We start from the raw sequence: 19,613 nt of genomic DNA, 5'->3' as shown, positions 1-19,613 counted from the left end.
AGGCAGGAATCCTGGCTTTGGCCTTCTAGTCTGGAACCACGTGGGGATCAGGGTTCACCTGGCTCTACCCACTTGGCACTCAGCCCTCAAGGCAAGCTCTTAACCAGCCTGCGTGTCTCTAGGACACTCAGCACATACAGGCAAAGAGGCCTGGGGAAAGCTGCAGAATTACAGGGAAGCCAAAGGCAGGACTTCCTGCCAAGAGGACTTGGGAAGTCCCACTAGTGATTCATTCATTCAACAAATATCTACAGGGTCCCCACTACCTGCCTGCATAATGTCAGACGCTAGGAACACAACACTGAGGAGGACAAATGAGAGGTCCTGTCACCAAGGGCTGACAATTACCCAAACGGTAAGTACATGTGACAACTAGGTAATGATAAGGACTACAAAAGATCTGGGAACTAGAGATAGGGTGACAATCTGGGTAGGCATGCCAAGATCTGGGAAGGGTAAGCAAGCACAGAGACCCTGAGAGAGAACTGAATTATGGACAATGATGGAGGGTCAGAAAGACCACTACTAGCACATGAGTGGTGGGCAGGAGGTTATGAGGTGGTAGGAGGTGTCCAGGAGCCTCATGGGATCTGAAGTTTGAAGTACTTGGGGTAGGGGGGCAATTCATCTAACCAGACAAAGTTCTGTGAGCTGTTGGTAACCCTATCCACTAAGCTTAGGGGACCTTCCTCAAAAAGCTGGGGAAGGAGACGCCATCCCCATCATGGAGTTAGGAAGCAATCAGCACTCATTTGGCAACTGCATAGCACACATGCTGGTCAGTTCTCAGTGTTGCTGTCCCCACACCTCTCTGGCTTAAGGAGGCCAATAGGCCCAGACGGAGATGGATCAGGGTTCTAGTGTGTCTTTCACACCCCTGGACTAGTTCTTTTAGGGACCTCAGTTTCTCATCTGTACTATGAAGGTTGGGCCAGACCCAGCACCAATAGGTAACTGTTGTTTTTGTTTGTTTTGTTTTGTTTTGTTTTTCAAGACAAGGTTTCTCTGTATAAACACTCCAGGCTGTCCTGGAACTCGCTTTGTAGACCAGGCTGGCCTCAAACTCACTGAGATCCACCTGCCTCTGCCTCCCAAGTGCTAGGATTAAAGACGTGCCCAACCACCCAGCTAACCCAAGTACTTGCTACTGAATTTAGGAGAGGGAGGGTGAAGGTGGGGCAGAATTTCCACACTTGCCACTGAGTCACCTGCTAATAAAGCATTATACTTGGCCCTCCTTGCCAAGCTTAGATGAGCCTTTGGCACAGAGCTAACTCAAAAGCAGTCTCTGCAGAATTGAGGGGGTAAGGACAGGGGTGAAGTTTTCATTCTGTGGGCACAGATGATGATGATTGCCAACCCACAGTGCCAGAGTTACCCCCAACAATCTGACTCCACCTAGCACATTCCCAGGAATGGGGAGCTCCATCTCCACCATCCAGGCTATGTAGTCATCAATAGCTGTTGGGATTCTTCTATTAAAACCCAAACTATGATTCTACCCCTGTCCTAGGCTTTGGGGCCACACAATGTACCAGCTCAGAATTGTACTGCACTACCTCATGCTGGGTTCTGGACCCATAAGCATTCAAGGGCTCTACCATGAAAAGCTCCCATCCAAGGGCAAAGACACGGATTTAACTATAGCTTCCAAGACACAGTCCAAGCCAGTCTTTCAGAGATTAGAAAATACCACAAGCCAGGAGTGGTGGTGCACACCTTTGATCCTAGCACTCAGGAGGAAGGTAGGGTTGCTCTGAGTTCAGGCCAGCCTGGTCTACAGAATGAGTTCCAAGTCAGCCAGCAATGCACAGAGAAACCCTATCTTGAAAAGTCAAAGGAAAAAAAAATACCAAAGACCCCTCTTTCCCAACAAAGGCACACCACCCAAGCTTCAACAAAACAACAGTCACCAAGTTAGCTGTGTGGTTGCTCACCCCTCATGGAACTTCCCTTCACAGAATCCATGCTCTCTCCTTCCTTGAACACTGCCACTAACAGGGTGTTCAGTGGGAACCGATCTGAGGCAAACTAGGCCACTAGGGAGTGTCTCCAAGGACCAAGGAGGCACAAGAGGCCTCTGAGAGATGTCAAGATAATATAAAATTTGCTTGCACACCCTCCCTTACCCCACCTAGTCTTTCACCAAAGTAGATCCCAGAGAGCTAAACTGACTAGTTTGCATTTCACGTTAGTCCTGTGACAATCCGAGTTAAGTACACCCACCCATTGTATTTTCAAGGTTGGACAACATGGAGAAATTCTTCTGCTATTGACAGTAAAGACCTGATGAAAATCATCTGATTGGGGAGCACAAACCTCCCTGAGTTAAAAAAAAAAAATCTGTCAAAAACATGTATTTAACAGGCTTCCTGCCCCTGGAAGACAGAGGAGAGCCCAGGAAGGGTATCTCCAAAGGGGGCACAGCAGACAGACAGCAGACCCATCCCATTACCCTGCCATGAGGACATTTTAAAAGCATGAACGTAGGCAAGTCACTTCCCTGTTAAGGGCATCGACAGGTACAGCGAAGAAAGAGCATTCTGAGAGAAGACAGTAGATGCTATAGGCCGGTACGTGGGGCAGCTCACACTGCTAGCCCCTCGGACGGAAACAGTTAAGTACTTCTCCAGGGGTGGATAACCACACACACAGTCAACTAGGACTAAGGGCAATGTCACTGGATAAACTGTGATGGAGTTCCAGCGTGGGTTACCTGGCAACCACCAGCACTAGAGAAATGATTTTGACAAATGGCAAGAAATATTCACGATTTAATATTAAGACAAAACTGGATTCAGAACTGTTATCTATAGCATGTTTCTGACTTTATATAATCCGTACTAATAGAAGTAACCACCAGAAAGCTGATTAACCTTATGTTCTTTCTGATTACCTGTACTTTAAAATTCCCAGAATTCCAAGTTCCCATGAAGGGGAACTCTCTCTTTGACCAGACCAGTCTGCCTCCAGGGTGCTCCACTGCCCTGATAAGGAAACCCTGAGTAGCATGCTCTTCCTCCCTCAGTTTCTTCAACTACAGCTAAGGAGTGTGAGACACTTTGCCTTGTATGGAAAAGCTGTGGCGTGATTTTTAATGCTGCCCCTAGTTCACTGAAGGCCTCATTTCTCCCTTGATGGACCTTCAAGATGGAAAACCAAGTCCGGTGGATCTCTGTGAGTTCGAGGCCAGCCTTGTCTACAAAGCAGGTTCCAGGACTGCCAGAGCCACACACAGAGAAACCCAGTTTCAAAGAAAAAAAAAAAAAAGACGGCAATGACAACGGAAGCCAAGGGTCTCCCACCCCACTTCTAAGTACGTCAGACTCAGGGTTGCTGTTGAGTGGGCTCCACAGTCTGGGTTGGCACACATAAGCTGGGGCACACCTGTTCGAGGTAGGCATGTCCTCCATCCAATGGCTGTTTCAGGGGATTGCAAAACCCTTACACCCTGCTCCATCCAGTTACTCCCAGCCAAATTCTGCTCCACCTTGTGAGAAAGAACAGTACTGGGGGCTGAAGAGTGAAATATCACTAATAACTGGGGAGAGTGGGTGGTGTCGCCCTCATCAGCTGGGGGGTGGGAAGTGATGTAACACATGTTGCAACACTGGTGAGTACCAGGATGGAGAATGAACCCAGGCTTGACTAGGATACCAAGCTGCCTGGCTCAAACTGGATAACCAGACTAGGCTGCTTGGCTCAGACTGATAACCCTCATCCCAGACAAAAATGACAGGATGCACAGAGTCGGGTTCCCTCAAAGAGAAGCCAGTTGTGGTGGCACACACCTGCAATCACAGCATTTGGGATGCTGAGGCAGAAGGATTCCGAGTTGGGAGACATCCTGTGCTAGGAGGTGAGACCTTTTTACAAACTGCAAGTAGTTGTCTGGGACAGCAATCTGAAGTGGCTAGCCGTCCAGTACAGAGAAGCATGCCTTAGCCAGAGTCCCTTCCTGAAGTCGTCTTTGCCGTGGACACCCCTAGGATGAAAGCCCCCGGGGTGACTGACACTCACCCCATCGCCCAGACCCCTCGCGTGACAGGGTAGATCCTCCATTCTTGTTCTCGCTACGGGCAGCTTCGGCCCGACGCTCACCCCGCAGGACTCCGGAGTAGGCAGCGATGAGAGTCTTCATGCTGAAGCCGGCGCACGTCACGGCCGTGCAGAAAGCCGCCTCACGTCGCGCCCCTGGCCCATGCCCCGGCCGCCGGGGCCAGGGCTTCGCGCTGAGCTCCGGGAGCCGGGGAACAGCGCCCAGGCCGTGGCGGCAACAGCACGAGAGCCGAGGCAGGCAGCCGCTGCCACCCTAGTTAAGCCGAAAAGCTAGCGAAGCGCGGCCACGGCGCCTAGCGCCGCCGCGCGCGCACTTTATAACCTCACAACGGGGCGTGTCGTGACGTAATAGGGCGGGGCTGAAGGCTCCGCCTCGGACCATACCATATTCTGGCGGGGGGTGAGGCTCCCGGGACTAGGCTACGTGCAAAGCACAGGACAGCGCTATGGACTGACCGGTGCGGAACAGAGTGCTAGTGAGTATGGCAAAGGGAACTATAGTACCGGTGCATGAAAGCACGTCTGGTTGTTCCGGAGGCCGCCTGGTCTTCCTCCCTTTCCCTCCCTTGTAGACATTGGTACAGTCCAACAGCTGGAACGTGGGCCGGGAAATTGAGCACGTGCGGGACGATGGGGAGCGTGCGGGTGCCTGTGTTCTTTCTTGTCTCTGCTTTCCTTTGGCTGCAGAAGGGCAGGCTTTGCCTGCGGTCAGTAGTGTTGGGATTAGTTAGGTTACAGCTGTGCTTCACAATCACCCCACGTGCCCCTGCCTTTCCTTTTATTAGGAAGAGCATGGAGCGATGAGTCTATCAAAACACCAGGGACAGAGAGGCAATACTATGGAACATAGTGATGCACTTTAAGTCTAATCCCCGCCCTCTTTTCCTCAACCTCAGAGTTTTTTTGTTTCTTTCTTGTTGGTTTTTGTTTGTTTGTTTTTTGCTTTATTGAGACAGGGTTTCTCTATGTACCATGGCTGCCCTGGAGAACAGGCTGACCTTGAATTCAAAGATCCACCTGCCTCTGCATCTGAGTGCTGGGGTTAAAGGCAAGTGCCACTGCCCTCGGTTTTCAACTTCAATTTTCATGTCTGTAAAATGGGAACAAACAACAGATGCTTTGGGAACTAAAGAGGTGAGGTATGAAAGGCACTCAGCTCGTTACTGGCACTTAAAGCTGGGAACTCTTTCCACAGCCCACGACTGAGTAGGAGTTTTTACAGAATGAGAGCGTGAGGGCAAGCAGAAGGCCAGGCGTAATGTCTGAAGAGTCAGCATATTTGGAGTCATGATTGTAGTCCAGGCAACTGTGGGGATGAGGCTGCAGTGACATGGGCTGGAGCTTGGTCTTAGAAGATCCTCGAGTGTCTCATCTCTCCAGACCTTGGGGTGGGAGGGACTGGGTTCTTGGAAGACCCTTAATAAAGGAAATGGTAGCAGTGGGGGGGATTCTAAGAGCCTCTAGACAGCTTGAGAGACAGACAGGAGGGCAGGCTGTGGGAGGGAGCTGGGTGAGAGAGGAGGAACCTCAAGCAAAGACAATGCCCTGGTGTGGGGGGGGCCTGGGGCACACGGCCTTGGGGAGAGTGGAAAAGAAAGGTGAGTTCTAACAGAAAAGGGGAGCAGGAAAGGGCATGTGACAAATGCCATTAGTGAAACCTAAAACACTTGCATTTGTTTAACTCCTTCTAAGACGAGGTGGGTGGGTGGGGCACAAATCTCATGGAGAAAATGCTACCAAACCCTGAGAACTGAGTCAACCCGGAGTAGAAGGAAAACACCCCAGGGCAGAAGGGTCATTGTGTGCTAATGCTCTGTGTTAGAGCTGGAACCTTTTAGGGAATGGGGGAAGGCTAGTTAGTGGCATCCCACGTCCTCAGGAGACTCAGGATAGATGTATGCTATGTGACTACTGTGAGGAGAGAGCAGGAACGTATTTGGGGGTAAAGAAGAGTTCAGCTATATGGTACTATAGTACCAGTGGATTATTGGAGGCAAGCCTCCTTCCTGCTGGCTGTCTAGCATGCATGAGGCTCTGGGTTCAGAACTTAGCAACACACACACACAATCTCGTGTTGACATGAAAGACCTCAGGTCACTGTATGGCATATTCCTTTTCTCTAGAAGTATCTTCTGTGGAGGAGGCCTTGTGCTGGGACCATGGCTCGATCACTCTAATACTGTGTAATAGGCAGAGATTAAGCTAGAAAGCTCTAGGCCTGGGGTATGGTCTCTCCATCAGTGACTGTCAAGTGTCCTTGGTTAAATCACTAGTTGTTCATCACAAAGTGGAGGTGGGAAGCCAGACACAGTTGTGCACACCTGTTATATAATCCAAGCACTTTGCACGTGAGGAGGAAGCCTCCAGGAGATCAAGGTTATCCTTGACTACATAGTGAGTTGGAAGCTAGCCTGAGCTACATGAAACTCTGTCTCGAAAGAGAAATAGGAGGAGGGAGGGAAGGAGGGACATGGAAAGAAAAGGGTGACAGTTCCTATCTTATGGACTGTACTTAAGTACTTATGGATCAACTAAAATAACATGGAGGGGTGTTACCATTATGCAATGAGAGTAAGATATCATTATCTCAATGATAACAAATGACAGGACTTTGAGTAAACAAGGCCCATTGGAAACATTCAGATCCCAAGTTTGTGGACTTCAGCATTTTTCTGTGCACCTTCTCTGGGCCAGGTACTGATTGGAACACCCAGAATCAGACCTAGTCCCTGCCGTTGGGGAGACCCAGCAAAGAGATGAGATGAGTGGTCAAAGGATGGCCAGGCTGTGGTGCTGGGAAACATGAAGGCCAGGCCAAGGTCAGCCCTTCCCTCCTGGCCGCCACTGCCTGGCTCCACTGAGCTTGGACTCTACCCAAGCTCAGGAACCCTTGGTCTGTGCCCACTGGGAGTCTGACTTAGCCACGAGGCTCAGTGAACAGTGATGTGCAGTAGTCAGGGGATGGGAAATGGGAAAGAGGCGGCAATATTGCTGCTGCTGGATAGGAGATGAGTCTGGTTCTGTTGATCAGGGAGGAAGGGCGTCTATTCCAGTTCCCGTGTGGGCAGAGGGCTAGGAGTGGGACCCTGGCATGGCTGGAAAAAGGAGACAGATAGCAAAGCAGGAAGAAGGGAGGAAGTGAAGTTGAAAAGTTGACAGTAGGAGCCAAAACTGGGGGACCTCGTGGTTCAGCACTGGGTTCTGGCTTCATCCTGTGCAGTATAGAGCAAGAGAAAGGTGTGAGGTCCTGGATAAGATTAGCCAGATAGACTGGGCTGGCAGTGTAGAGGTGGAAGGTTGGGAAACAGAGCCATTAAATCTAGTCCCAAATACCTGGCAGTGTTAGTGCATGCCTTTAATCCCAGCACTTGGGGGGGGGCAGAGGCAGGCAGATGTCTATGGGTTCGAGGCTAGCCTGGTCTACAGAGTTCCAGGACAGCCAGGGCTAAACAGAGAAACCCTCTCTTGAAAAAAAAAAAATCTAATCCCTAGTTTAGACCCTTCATATGTGGGAACACGTACCAAGGGCTACAGAGGAAGTACAAGAGCTCCCTTCATATCCAGCTTCTATGTCTATGCCCACTGCTTATGTACATTGGTTCAGAAAGGATTTAGATGGAAAATCAGACCCACAGTTAGAACATAAAAAGAAGACATTGCGTGTCTGGAGAGATGGCTCAGCAGTTAAGAGTATTAGCTGATCTTCCAGAGGACCCAGGTTCAATTGCCAGCATCCATGTGACAGCCCACAACTGTTCCTAACTACAGTCCCAGTGGGAATCAGACCCACTCTTCTGGCCTCAGTGGTTACCAGGAATGTACATAGTTCACAGACATACATGAAGGCAAACAGCCATACACGTAAAATTAAAATAAAAAGAGAGAACATTGGTTTGAATTTCTCCTCTGTAGGACGGTGAGTGTTGAGGTTCACAGCAGCTAGTGACTTCTGGTTTCCTCTCCACACATCTAAACACCCCTAGAATTTTGTGGTAGCCTGCCTGCTCTTCACAAGGATAAACAGGTCAGCTCTAAGATGTGTTCTAGACCTGTGTCATCTTTCTTTCTCTGCCACACATCCCGGCTCACGAACACTTTGAACAACCGGAGACAGGTCAAGTCACATATCCAGGAAGGGCGTGGCCAGGGTGGGCTTTCCTGAGTGTGCAGTCTTCATACTCCACAGTCACTAGTGTCAGGTTCTTCCTCCTCCTCCCGCCACTCAGACGGGGTCTCTCTGTGTAACAGCCCTGGCTCTCCTGGAACTTGATCTGCAGCTCAGGCTAGCCTTGAACTCATAGTAACCCACCTGCCTCTGCCTCTCAAGTGCTAGGATCAAAGGCGTGTGTCACCACTGCCTGACAGGAACTGTGTACATGCCCTTGTGTTTCTGTGGATCTGTGTACAGACTGGATGGGAACCTTATCCCCTCCATCGCATAGAAGAGGGGAATAAGTGGGGGTTCACAAGGCATAGAGGATTTGCCAAGCACCCTGCTCTGTGCTAGGCCCCAGCTGATGGCATCCTATCCATCCTCACAACCACTGCAAGAGTGATTACCACTCTGCTCTGCGGTTGGGGTGCAGAGAGGCAAAGAGAAATGACCAGTGCCACACAGTAAATGTACACAGGCAGAACCTCCTTAATTAAAAATCTGAAGTGCTTCTGGTTCCTAGCATTTCAGACCAGAGTTGCTCAGCCTGTGGGAAAGCTGGAATTCACACCCCAGCCTCTCCAACCTGCAACCCACACGCTTTCCCAGCCTGACTACCTGGAAGAGGACCCACCTTGAACACAGAACTCTTGGGTGAAAGGGTTCATCACCCATCACCCCCTTGAAGCACGCCCCACAGCCTGTGAGGTTGGCTATTCCCGTTTTGTAGTTGAAAAGACTAAATCTCAGGGAGATGATGGATATCAGGGATTGAGTAGGATTTGAATCAGTCTCACACCCACAGCTAGGGCCTTTGAGGTTCAGCTCAGGACGGGCTCACCTCACTTGCAGAGAGAAGGAGGGCAGAGGTTTGGGGGAGGAGAAGGCAGCCTGGCGTGGCTCACTGGCTCAGAACTCAGCCATCTCCTTCCCTAAGCAGGAAGGTGCCAGCTGGAGCTGCTATGTGGCAGGGCTGCACCCTCCTGGGTTCCCTTCCTCCCGTTTCTAAGCCCTTCAATGTCCTTCTTCTAGTAGACATCCCTACATGCCACTTGGTCATTAGGGGCCAGAGAGGGTGCAGTATCGATTCCCAGGCCATAGAATGTGGACTTTGTCCTCAGAGCAATGAGGAGCCATGGAGGGTTTTGCAGAGGGGAGGCATGCTCATTTTTATGCCCTGAAAGATCACTAACAAGCACACCTTTAGCTGTCCCCTTCATGGCATCCTTCCTGATCACCCCTGCCTTAAATTAGATTCCCTGCAGGGAACGGCCTACTCAAATTGGGTAATATGAGGAAAGTTTAATACAAAGACTGTTTTCAAAGATGTGGGCATGAATATGGGAGACTTTCTCCAAAACTATTAACATTTAAGGCCCGTGGACAGAAGAAGCAAAGGAGAAAGCCCTACAGAGTGGGAGCTGAGAGAAGGCTGCCCAGTAGGAGCCCTGGGCAAGGACGACCCATGGTAACCTGGTAGGGTTATTCTCCGCCCTTCCCTTCCTCCTGCAAGGCTAATGTCGAGGCTTCCTTCCACCCAGAGAGTGATGCAAGCCCCTTGATGTCAGCCATGCTGAGCACCTGGGAAAGTGCAGAACAAAGACAGAGACTAGGGCTGAGAGAGAATGGTAGGTATGCAGCACCTGGCCCTGGGAAGACCCTTGTCCCAGGCAAAAGCAGAGACTAGGGCTGAGAGAGAATGGTAGGTATGCAGCACATGGCCCTGGGAAGACCCTTGTCCCAGGCAAAAGCAGAGACTAGGGCTGAGAGAGAATGGTAGATATGCAGCACATGGCCCTGGGAAGACCCTTGTCCCCTCCTGTGCCCAATCAGATCCCTAGCTTTTGTCCTTCATCTGGCCTGTAACATCCAATGCCTACATATTTATCTTTCCCCAAGGAGAGCCTGCCATGAGGCAGAAGTACTGGTCGTGCATGAAAGGGACTTGGGTGATGTTGGCGATGTTGGTGGTAGGAATGGGGGATGGAGGAGTGAATAATGGTGACATAGCTGGAACAAAATGTAGTTTAAGGACCAAGAATGGTGTTATGCCAAGGCTGGGGATCTCCAAGACTCAGTGACATGGGTGGAGTGCAGAGGAAGGGAAGGGGCTAAGTGAAGGAGACTCTGGGTTTCAAACCACAGCCCAGAGCACACACTCCCTCAGGGAGCTCAGCAGAGGCCTGCGGTCCTGTCTTGTGCAGCAGGTCTGACTGACAAGTCATGTTGAGCTGATTCCCTCGAGAAACAGCTTCAAAGTAGCTCCAGGCCCCTTTTTAGAATGTTCTGTTGCAATGTGTACAGAGAGCCCCCTTGCATCATTCTGACTGCAACAGTCTTACTCAACTCACCCAAGGCCTTTCCCCCACAGGGATGGGGGTGGGAGACTTACACACTTACATTACAGAGAAGTCACAGTGCATGCATTTTTCATCTGCCCTTCTGGCTGGCCCACCTTTTCTGAGACTCTCTAGTGAGCTCTTCCCGAGCTTAGATCCTAGGGAAGGAAGCAGCAGTCACTTAGCATGCTTCTATGGAGCTCTTCTGTCTGGTCCTGTTGCTTGTCTGTACTCAGACTGCCCTTGATTGCCAGTAATCCTTCTGCTTCACCGTCCCATGTTCTGGGATCACAGGTACCAACCACTCTACCTGACTTGTTTTGGTTTTTTGAGATAGGGTCTCACAATGTAGCCCAGGCTGGTCTCAAACCCATGCTGATATTCCTCCTTCAGCCTCTCGAGTGCTGGGATATCCCTCTATAACAGGCTGTCCCAGCTCTTCACCACTGAAACCCTTGCTTCAAGTGCAGCTTTATTCAGAAGCCCAAGAGGTGACATGGGTAAGAAGGATGGTCTAGCTTAGCAAGGGTGACCCCAGGGTTCCATATGGTCACTCCCCCAATACATGTTTAACCCTCTTGCCCAAGTCCTCAAGGAGTTGGGAAGCACCATTTGAAAACATGGGCCAGGGACATGCTGAAGGTACATCATGACGCCTGTGTGCCTACATAAGGCGGAAGGTGAGGCTCTAAAGCACTGGGCCCCTCTCAGACCCATAGTACCGAGCAGGAACTCAGGACAGGGCCTTCAGATTATTTTCTTATGGTAGTTCTGAGTATTCTCTAATCCAAACACTTCTAATCTAGACCTTCACCGGGGTTGTCCCCTCCCCCAAAAAACCACAAAGCCCTGACCTTGCCATATGTTCATGATGCTGTTCAGGCCTCAGTTTTCCTAGGCTCCATTCACTGACAGTAAGTACAGTGCCCCGCCCCCTTGGGCTGACGGAAGGAGGAAGTGATGGAAACTGCACAGTTCTTGACAGTGCCACCCATAGAAGGGTCATCGATGAAGAAGGAGCAAGCAGGACAGAGCTTCCTGCCTGCAGATGCAGCAACATGTTCAAAGGGTTTCACTCGAACATAACAGGAGTAGAAATGGGGGGCAATGTCCGGAGAAGCCAGTATAAGTGAAGGAGACCAGACATGTCCCCTCCCCCTCAGCCCAGGAAAGGACGGATACTCACAAAGGTAAACACTGTGAGGGGGACCTGGGAAGAGCTGATGCCATCACAACAGCCTTAGACAGGAGGAAACTGAACTCCACAACAGCCTCAGGACTTGTTTCCCAAACAAAGCCTCCTCTAGTAAGTTCTGGACTGCGCAGAGTTGCAGAGAAGTGGGCAAGACTCGCTCGCAAAAAGTCGGAAACCCACAACCCAGGGAAGCACCTCTGCCCATGGATGACGTAAACAGATGGAGGAAGTTAGAGATGCCAGTAAAGGTAGGGAGGGGTAGCCTGGGCAATCAATGTGTTGTGAAGGAAAGGCAAACTGAGCCAGTCTCTGTGTGCCCATGATTACTGCTGCATTGCACTGTCTATCAACCTTTAGGGTGCATCACAATCACCCTTAAATTGGGCTGGGGAGATGCTTCAGTTGACAGAGTACTTGCCACGCAAGCACAAGGACCCAGCACCCACATACAAAGCCAGGAATGGGGGGGGGGGTGCATGTTTGTAATCCCCGCACTGGGGAGGCAGACACAAGAGGACCACTGGAGCTCTCTGGCCAGCCCGCCAGGTCAAATCACTGAGCTCCAGGCAACCTAACCACATTAGTAAGCTTTGGCTTTCAGTGGGAGACCTGTCAAATAACAGCAACGGCAATAATGATAAGTTGAAGATCGCAACTTCTGGCCTCCACATATGCACACACAATACTCACCCACCCCCACATACATACGTACACCACACACTCCACCAGGTGGTGGGGCCCACTCCTAGAGATTCTGGTTGTGTGGCTCTGGGTTGGGAGCCCCTAATTTGCATCTCTAACAAGTTCCCAGGAAGTGCTGCTGCCGGTGTGCAGTGCAGATGAACCGTGCTGATGAGGGAACTCTAGTGGAGCGTGGGCTTGCTCTGTGATACACTGCTCCAGCAAGCTGATGACAGACCTTGTCTTTACCGTGCCCTGAGATCCATTCCCAGCACGAACAAACAAACAAACAAACGTTCTACTGGTGTGCCAGGGACCCTGCCCAGAAATCTGTGATCTTCAGCTGCAGAATGGGAGCCTGGAGGTGGTGACCTGCCCAAAAGAAGTACGACCTGTGAGGTTCCCGGGCCCAGCACAAGGTCTGGCGGAAGGTGGACATCAGGAAATATTTGTTGAATTATTTAAGGATGAAGGATGGATCTTATCCATCTTATTGCCCACTCTTACTTCAACCATCATGTATTCTCAGTGGACTTGGACCACACAGTTTTAAATTTCATAGAACTTAGGCCAGTTGATGCTACTCATTCATCTACCGATGTATATTCAGTTGCTCATGACCATCTATCACTACCAAGTTCTTTGCCAAGTTCTGTACGTGAACCAGGGAGAAAAAGACTTTGCCTCTGCCCCCGCCGCAGCTTCTAAAGGTCAAGGTCAAGTAGAAACCAAAGTGTATAGTCTGCACTGGAGTTTTCTGAGAAGACTCCAATAGGGAAGGGGCCTGGAGACTTATAAATTCAGATCTAACCTTGTGCTGAGCACACCAGGGTCCTGTTCTGTAACCATCACAATGGCTTTGAAGGTTTGAGTTCACAGCAACCTTAAAGCAGAGCTGAAGGCTGAGGCTTAGAAAGGGGACTGGTTAGAGGTGAGGACTGAGGCTTAGAAGGGCAACTAGTTAGAGGTGAGGACTGAGGCTTAGGAAGGCGACTGGTTAGAGGTGAGGACTGAGGCTTACGAAGGCGACTGGTTAGAAGTGAGGACTGAGGCTTAGAAAGGGGACTGGTTAGAGGTGAGGACTGAGGCTTAGAAAGGCGACTAGTTAGAGATGAGGACTGAGGCTTAGAAGGGCAATTAGTTAGAGGTGAGGACTGAGGCTTAGAAAGGCGACTGGTTAGAGGAGGAGCCGGACTTGCTTCGTCCTGGTTAGGCCAATGCTAAGACCTTTGCTTCTTTCTCTTCACCCGAGACTGGATGGGAAGGGGTTAGAGGATAAAGGGAGGGGTGGAGAGAAGGATTTGGGGAGTTTTACCACACTGCTGTTGGGCAATCCCCAGAATTAAGTCTGCCACTCAGCTGTCACCTCTTGTGTACCTGAGATTGAGAAATAGGTTCAGCCCCAAGATAAACTCAGGGGAATTTGAACTCAGTTAGCTAGCCCAGTCTGCCAGGTCAGCCTCACCCCACTTGGGACCAGAGGTTTCTTGTCCACAGCAATGGACACACTGTATCCCTCCCGCTCCCTCCTTGACTGGCCTCAAACTCAGTATTATACAAGGAGCAGTTGTGGAAGAAATGGCCTGGCTACTTCTGAGGCCTTCCTCCGGGACATTTAGTCTAAAACATCAAATACCCTGCTATACAGCTGTTCGTAACAGCCACTTGCTATTCTTTTACTCTCTGTAGAGGCTGTGATGGTAACTCTTCTATCTTTCTTTTTCTGTGTGTTCTTTATTTTAAGAGAAATGGTTTATTTGGCTACCATTGCCGGTTACAGTTCATCTTTACAGGGAAGTCAAGGCAGGAACTTAGAGCAGCTAGTCACATCCACATCCAGAGCAGAGAGGGGAAAAATGCATACATGCCTCCACTCAGCTCCCTTTAGCTCTTTTAAACGGCCCAGGAAACAACCCCAGGGAACTGTGCTGTCACTATTACACTTTTTGGAAGCAGTCTAGAGGGAATTTTAAGGGAAAAACATAGTCAGTTTTGTTATCCAGCTGTTTGAATCTTAGAGTGAGATACTGTTAAGTGAATGTGCAGCAGAAAGAAAACGTCGGTCTTCATTTGAATATGGCTTTCTTTTTTCTTCTTCTTCTTCTTCTTCTTCTTCTTCTTCTTCTTCTTCTTCTTCTTCTTCTTCTTCTTTTTTTGGTTTTTCGAGACAGGGTTTCTCTGTGTAGCTTTGGAGCCTGTCCTGGAACTAACTCTGTAGACCAGGCTGGCCTCGAACTCACAGAGATCCGCCTGCCTCTGCCTCCCGAGTGCTGGGATTAAAGGCGTGCGCCACCACCGCCTGGCAAATATGGCTTTCATGTAAGCAAATTAGCCCCTTCACTGATGAAAGGAGCTGCCATTTTTAAAAGCCACTGGTAATTTCAGTTTGGACTCTTTTTTTTTTTAAGATTTATTTATTTATTATGTATACAGAAGAGGGTGCCAGATATCATTACAGATGGTTGTGAGCCACCATGTGGGTGCTGGGAATTGAACTCAGGACCTCTGGGAGAGCAGTCGGTGCTCTTAACCTCTGAGCCATCTCTCCAGCCCCAGTTTGGACTCTTAACACTGGAACAGAGACAGGAGCATGGGCAATGTGAAAATGTCCTCATCATTGGGTGTAGAAAGATAAAACATACGTTCAGTACTCTATATAATTTTTTCTTGTGTCTTAAATTATTAGTTTCTCTGCTGGGCAGTGGTGATGCACACCTTTAATCCCAGCACTCTGGAGGCAGAGAGGCAGGCAGATCTCTGTGAGTTCAAGGCCAGCCTGGTCTACAGAGCAAGATCCATGACAGGCACCAAAACTACACAGAGAAACCCTGTCTCGGAAAAAAAAAAAAAAAAGTTTCTCAATGTAACTGAATTAGTTCAAATGTCATTAGATGCCAACAACTACACACATTGTGTAACTACACAGTATTGCCTCTAGATTGCTACCTTTTTCTGGATGTGAAAGATCTCTTATATTAGCTCAAATCGTAATGAGAACGCCTTAATTTGATTTCTGGATTAATTCTACTGGAAAGCAATAACTATTTTTTTTTAATCCTCTCACAGAGAGTCTGCGCCTTTACTTTTTTTTTTCCCTTGACCAGCCTCATTTTTTCTGCCTGTTTTCAATTTCATTTACCACTGTTTTTATCTTCATGCCTTTCTTCTGCTTGCCTTGTCTACAATTGGCTTTTTTTCTTCACTTTATTGATTCCAAGCCTTTCTTACTTTTTTGGTTTGTTTGTTTGTTTGGTGCGTATGTGTGTGTTTTATTGTTGTTGTTGTTCGAGACAGGGTTTCTCTGTGCAGCCCTGACTATCCTGGAACTCACTTTGTAGACCAGGCTGGCCTCAAACCCATAGAGATCCGTCTGCTTCTGCCTCCCAAGTGCTGGGATTAATGTAAACATTTAATCCTCTCTAAAAACTGCTCTAACTGTACCTATAAATTTTGATGTTATGTTTATATTTTCACTCAATAGAAAACACTTAAATTTTTCCTTTGTAATTTCCTCTATGAGTTTGTTTATTCAGAACTGTGTTGTTTCCAAACACTGGAGAAGGGAAATTCAGCTTTGCTTCTACTCTCTTAATTCCATTTTGGTTATAAGACATAATTTGTATGACTTCAATTTTAAAAAGCTTGTTGAGGATTGTTTTTTCAGGCAGAGTCTTGCTATATCTGTCCTGCCAAGTCTCCCTCTGCCCCCACAGCAACTGTTCTATCAATTCAAGAATGGAGAGAAAATTTAAATCCTTCAGCTAAAAGTGTGGGTTGTGTATTTTTTTTTCTTTCAATTCTATCAGGTTTTGCCTTATTTTAAAGATCGGCTACTAAGCTCTGTATATTTAGGGTTGTTTTGACTTCTTGATAAATTGACTCTTTGTTATTACATATTACACCCTTTTTATTCCCAATACTATTATTCAAAAACCTCCTTTGTCTGATATTAACATAACCACCTAATTTTTTTGTGGTCGTGTGTTTGAGTAATATTTTTGTGATACAGCTTTTTTCCATTTTGCTCTGAACTTACCCAAAGTGCAATTTCCACAGACAGTCTATACAGTTGGATCTTTTTTTTTTTTAAATCCACCTGTCAAAGTCAGCCCTTTGCTGCTGAAAGACAGCTCCAAACCTCCCACTTCACCCGCTGTTGTATGATTTCCCTATACAGACTTTTAAAATCTTTTTCCCCTCTTTCCATGCCTGCTTTTGGATTAGTGTTTTGTTCTTATTCCATTCTGTTCCACTGCTGGGTTATTAGTTATACCTCTTTAAAATGTTTAAGGCCAGCCTGGTGCTACAGCTGCTCAGGGGGCTAAGTCTGAAATGTCACAAGTTCAAAGCCTGTGTGGATTAAAGAGAGAGTTTAGGGCCAGCTTGGGTAACTTAGTGAGACCCTGTCTCAAAAATAAAAAGCAAAACAGGAATGGGGTATAACTCAGTGGTGGAGAGCTTAACTAGCTTGCAGAATGTTCTAGGTTTGATCCCCAGTGCTGACAATAGAATTAGGAGTTAATCTAGGCTTTACACCTGCAGTTTAAGCTTATTAGTCTACCCTGAGTAAAAGGTACTATTTTAGGATAAGTAATTTCCATTTCCTCCTTCTCCTCCCTTGTACTATGTTTTTCTACAGATATTATAAACACTACAATATGCCATTATTACTTTTGGTTTAGTCGTTACCCCTCCCCCACCTTTTTTTTTTCAATGTTAGAGATTGGACCTAAGGCTTCACATGTCCTAAGTAAGGGCTGAGCTACAAGGTGATTTAAAATGAAAACAGTTTATTTGGTCTTCTTACCACTGCTGTAACAAAACATCTGGAACTGGATAATTTATTACAAAACGAGGTTTGTTTTGGTTAATGATTTTGGATTCTGGAAAGTCCAAGATCAAGTGTCTGTAATAAGTGAGGGCTACCTGCTGTTTCAACTCATGACGTAAGCTAGAAGTGTAAGCAAGTGTGTTCTGAAGACATAGCTAATCCCCAAAAGGAAGCAGTCCATCCATGAGGACTCCACCTCCATGATCCTGACACAGCCCAACACTGTTGCATTGAGGAATTACAGTCCCAACTTGAATTTGGGTGGCAGAAAACACTTGAGCAATAACAATGGTGTTTTATATTTTCTTTCTTTTGTTTTATTTTAGAGTTGGCAGCAGTCTTCATTTCTTTGTGTAAATCTAGATTTCCATCCGCTGTCGTATATACGTAGTCACACTTAACCTTTATATTCCAAAGTGTTGTCATGGGCGTTGTTGTTTTGAGACAGGGTCTCTCTTTGTAGCCCTATCTGTCCTGGACTCCATATGTAGACCAGGCTGGTCTCAAACTTAAAGAGATGCTTCTGCCTCTGCCTCCTGAATGTTGGAATTAAAGGCATGTGCCACCAAGCATGGCTCAAACTCTTTTTTAGCCACCCTTTTGGAATGATCTTTTCACTGGGGTGGGATTGTGGGATGGTGGCTTCCTCGTACTGGAGACGTCACTCTGTTGTGCGCCACTTACAAACATCTGGCAGGAGCCTGAAGTCAATATTGTCTTTGCTCTTTTGGATATAACTTTTCCCCTGTGGTTGCCTTTAACCTTTACTTTTATTTTTTGTCTTTGGCAGTTTATCTATATATCCTAGGCATGTGCATATTTTGTATTTATCCTTTTGGAGGTTTTGCCAGGATTCTTGGGTCTGTGATTTGTTGTCTCTCGTTGAATTTGGAAAATTCTCAGCCACTATCTCCTTGAATATGTTCTCTTCTTCCCTCCTGGGGCTCCCACTGCATGTATATTTGGACTGTTTTCTGTTGTCCCCTGGCTTTAGCTGCGTTATCTCTCCTCCCATACATGGTCCTCTTTGTCTTTGTCTTTGGGTGTGACTATTGCTATAGTGAATGTTCAGTTTCTTTCCTCAGCTGTTTCCAGTCTGCTGGTGAACGCTTCCTCCTTTTCGCTTTTTTACATTTATGTATTAATGTATATGTGCATATGTGGGGGCTTGTGTGGAGGCCAGGGGAAAGCCTGCAGGAGTCGTCTCTGTCTCATCACCATGTGGATCCCAGGAACTGAACCCAGGTCGTCACACTTGGTGGCAAGCCCCTTCACCCACTAAGCCATCTGGTCAACCCACTACTTCTTTGATATATTATTTACTTCTAGTATTTCATTTAACCATTTTATAAATAGATTTCATGTCTCTATAAATTCCCCATAAGCTCATCCGGGACATTTATGGTTTCTACTGGAACCATTCATGTTTAATTAGAGTTAAGTTTCTACCTTACAGCTCCGACCCCCTCCATTTCCACTCATCTGACCATCTGGTTTTGTTGTGTGCTTTATTTCTTGATAGTGGAAGGGTTTTTTCCCCCTCCTCTTCTTGATGGAATGCTGAACATCGGGTACAGAACAGGAAGTAAAACTGAGGTAAGCAGAACTGATGCCTGGAAATGGGCACTGCTGCCCGTTGTCTCAGGCAGGAGTCACCAAGAGTCACCAGGTCAGCTCTGGGTTGTGTCTGTCACCGTGTACCTGCCTACTCATTGCAACCTTTTCCAGCGGCTGGCAGCTGTTACCTCATGCAGAGGATGGCCTCGGGAGATGTGTCTTGGTCTCCCCACCCCATCCCATTTTGTGATGGCAGCACTGAGCTATAAGTCACAAACCATGCATTTCACCATTAAAAATCACACAATTCAATGTTTTAGTATGTCACAGAATCATGCAATCATCATAGTCTATTTTCAGAACATTTCATCACGGGGGAAAAACCCAAACCCTGTTGTTGTCAGGAACTGAAGGTAAGGGAAAAATCACAGAAGAGTTTCTGTTTGGGGATTTTAAAATTCTGGAGTTGGACCCAGCGCCGCTGGTGCAGAGGTGAGTGCCACTCACACCATTGCAGATGCTTACAGTGGTGAATGTGCTGTTCCATCCATCGTACCATAAATGGTTTTGAAAACTTGAGCCAAGTGGAGAGAGAGAGGAGAGAGAGAGAGAGAGAGAGAGAGAGAGAGAGAGAGAGAGAGAGAGAGAGAGAGAATCCATCATTCTCTCTCGCTCATCCCTCTCAGCTCTAAACAGGAAACTCTGTACTCCTTACTCTCAGTATGTTCTTGTTCTGGACATTTTCACGGCAGTTGAATCACATAATCTTTTCCGCCTCTCTTATGTAGCTTCATGGTC

General features: G+C 47.8%; 1 protein-coding gene and 1 long non-coding RNA gene across 4 annotated transcripts in view; one reads left to right on the top strand and one right to left on the bottom strand.

Moving 5' to 3' along the window:
• Dgat2 (diacylglycerol O-acyltransferase 2) overlaps positions 1 to 4,364 on the bottom strand; it is a 29,507-nt gene extending 25,143 nt beyond the window's left edge. The window contains exon 1 of one of the 2 annotated variants that reach the window (XM_059270743.1): positions 4,021 to 4,364. In XM_059270743.1, the coding sequence (XP_059126726.1) occupies positions 4,021 to 4,141 (121 nt within the window). In that variant the 5' untranslated portion in view covers positions 4,142 to 4,364. Of the gene's footprint in view, positions 1 to 3,387; positions 3,632 to 4,020 lie in introns of those variants that run through there. The other variant, XM_059270736.1, reaches the window with a different exon arrangement.
• The window catches only part of LOC131917127 (uncharacterized), a 35,656-nt gene continuing 19,739 nt past the window's right edge, over positions 3,697 to 19,613 (top strand). The window contains exon 1 of one of the 2 annotated variants that reach the window (XR_009380627.1): positions 3,697 to 3,859. This is a non-coding gene — a long non-coding RNA (uncharacterized LOC131917127). Of the gene's footprint in view, positions 3,860 to 4,461; positions 4,536 to 19,613 lie in introns of those variants that run through there. The other variant, XR_009380626.1, reaches the window with a different exon arrangement.

This window comes from Peromyscus eremicus, chromosome 1 (assembly GCF_949786415.1).
Source record: "Peromyscus eremicus chromosome 1, PerEre_H2_v1, whole genome shotgun sequence".
NCBI lineage: Eukaryota > Metazoa > Chordata > Mammalia > Rodentia > Cricetidae > Peromyscus > Peromyscus eremicus.
This window is presented reverse-complemented; position numbering and strand designations above follow the sequence as displayed.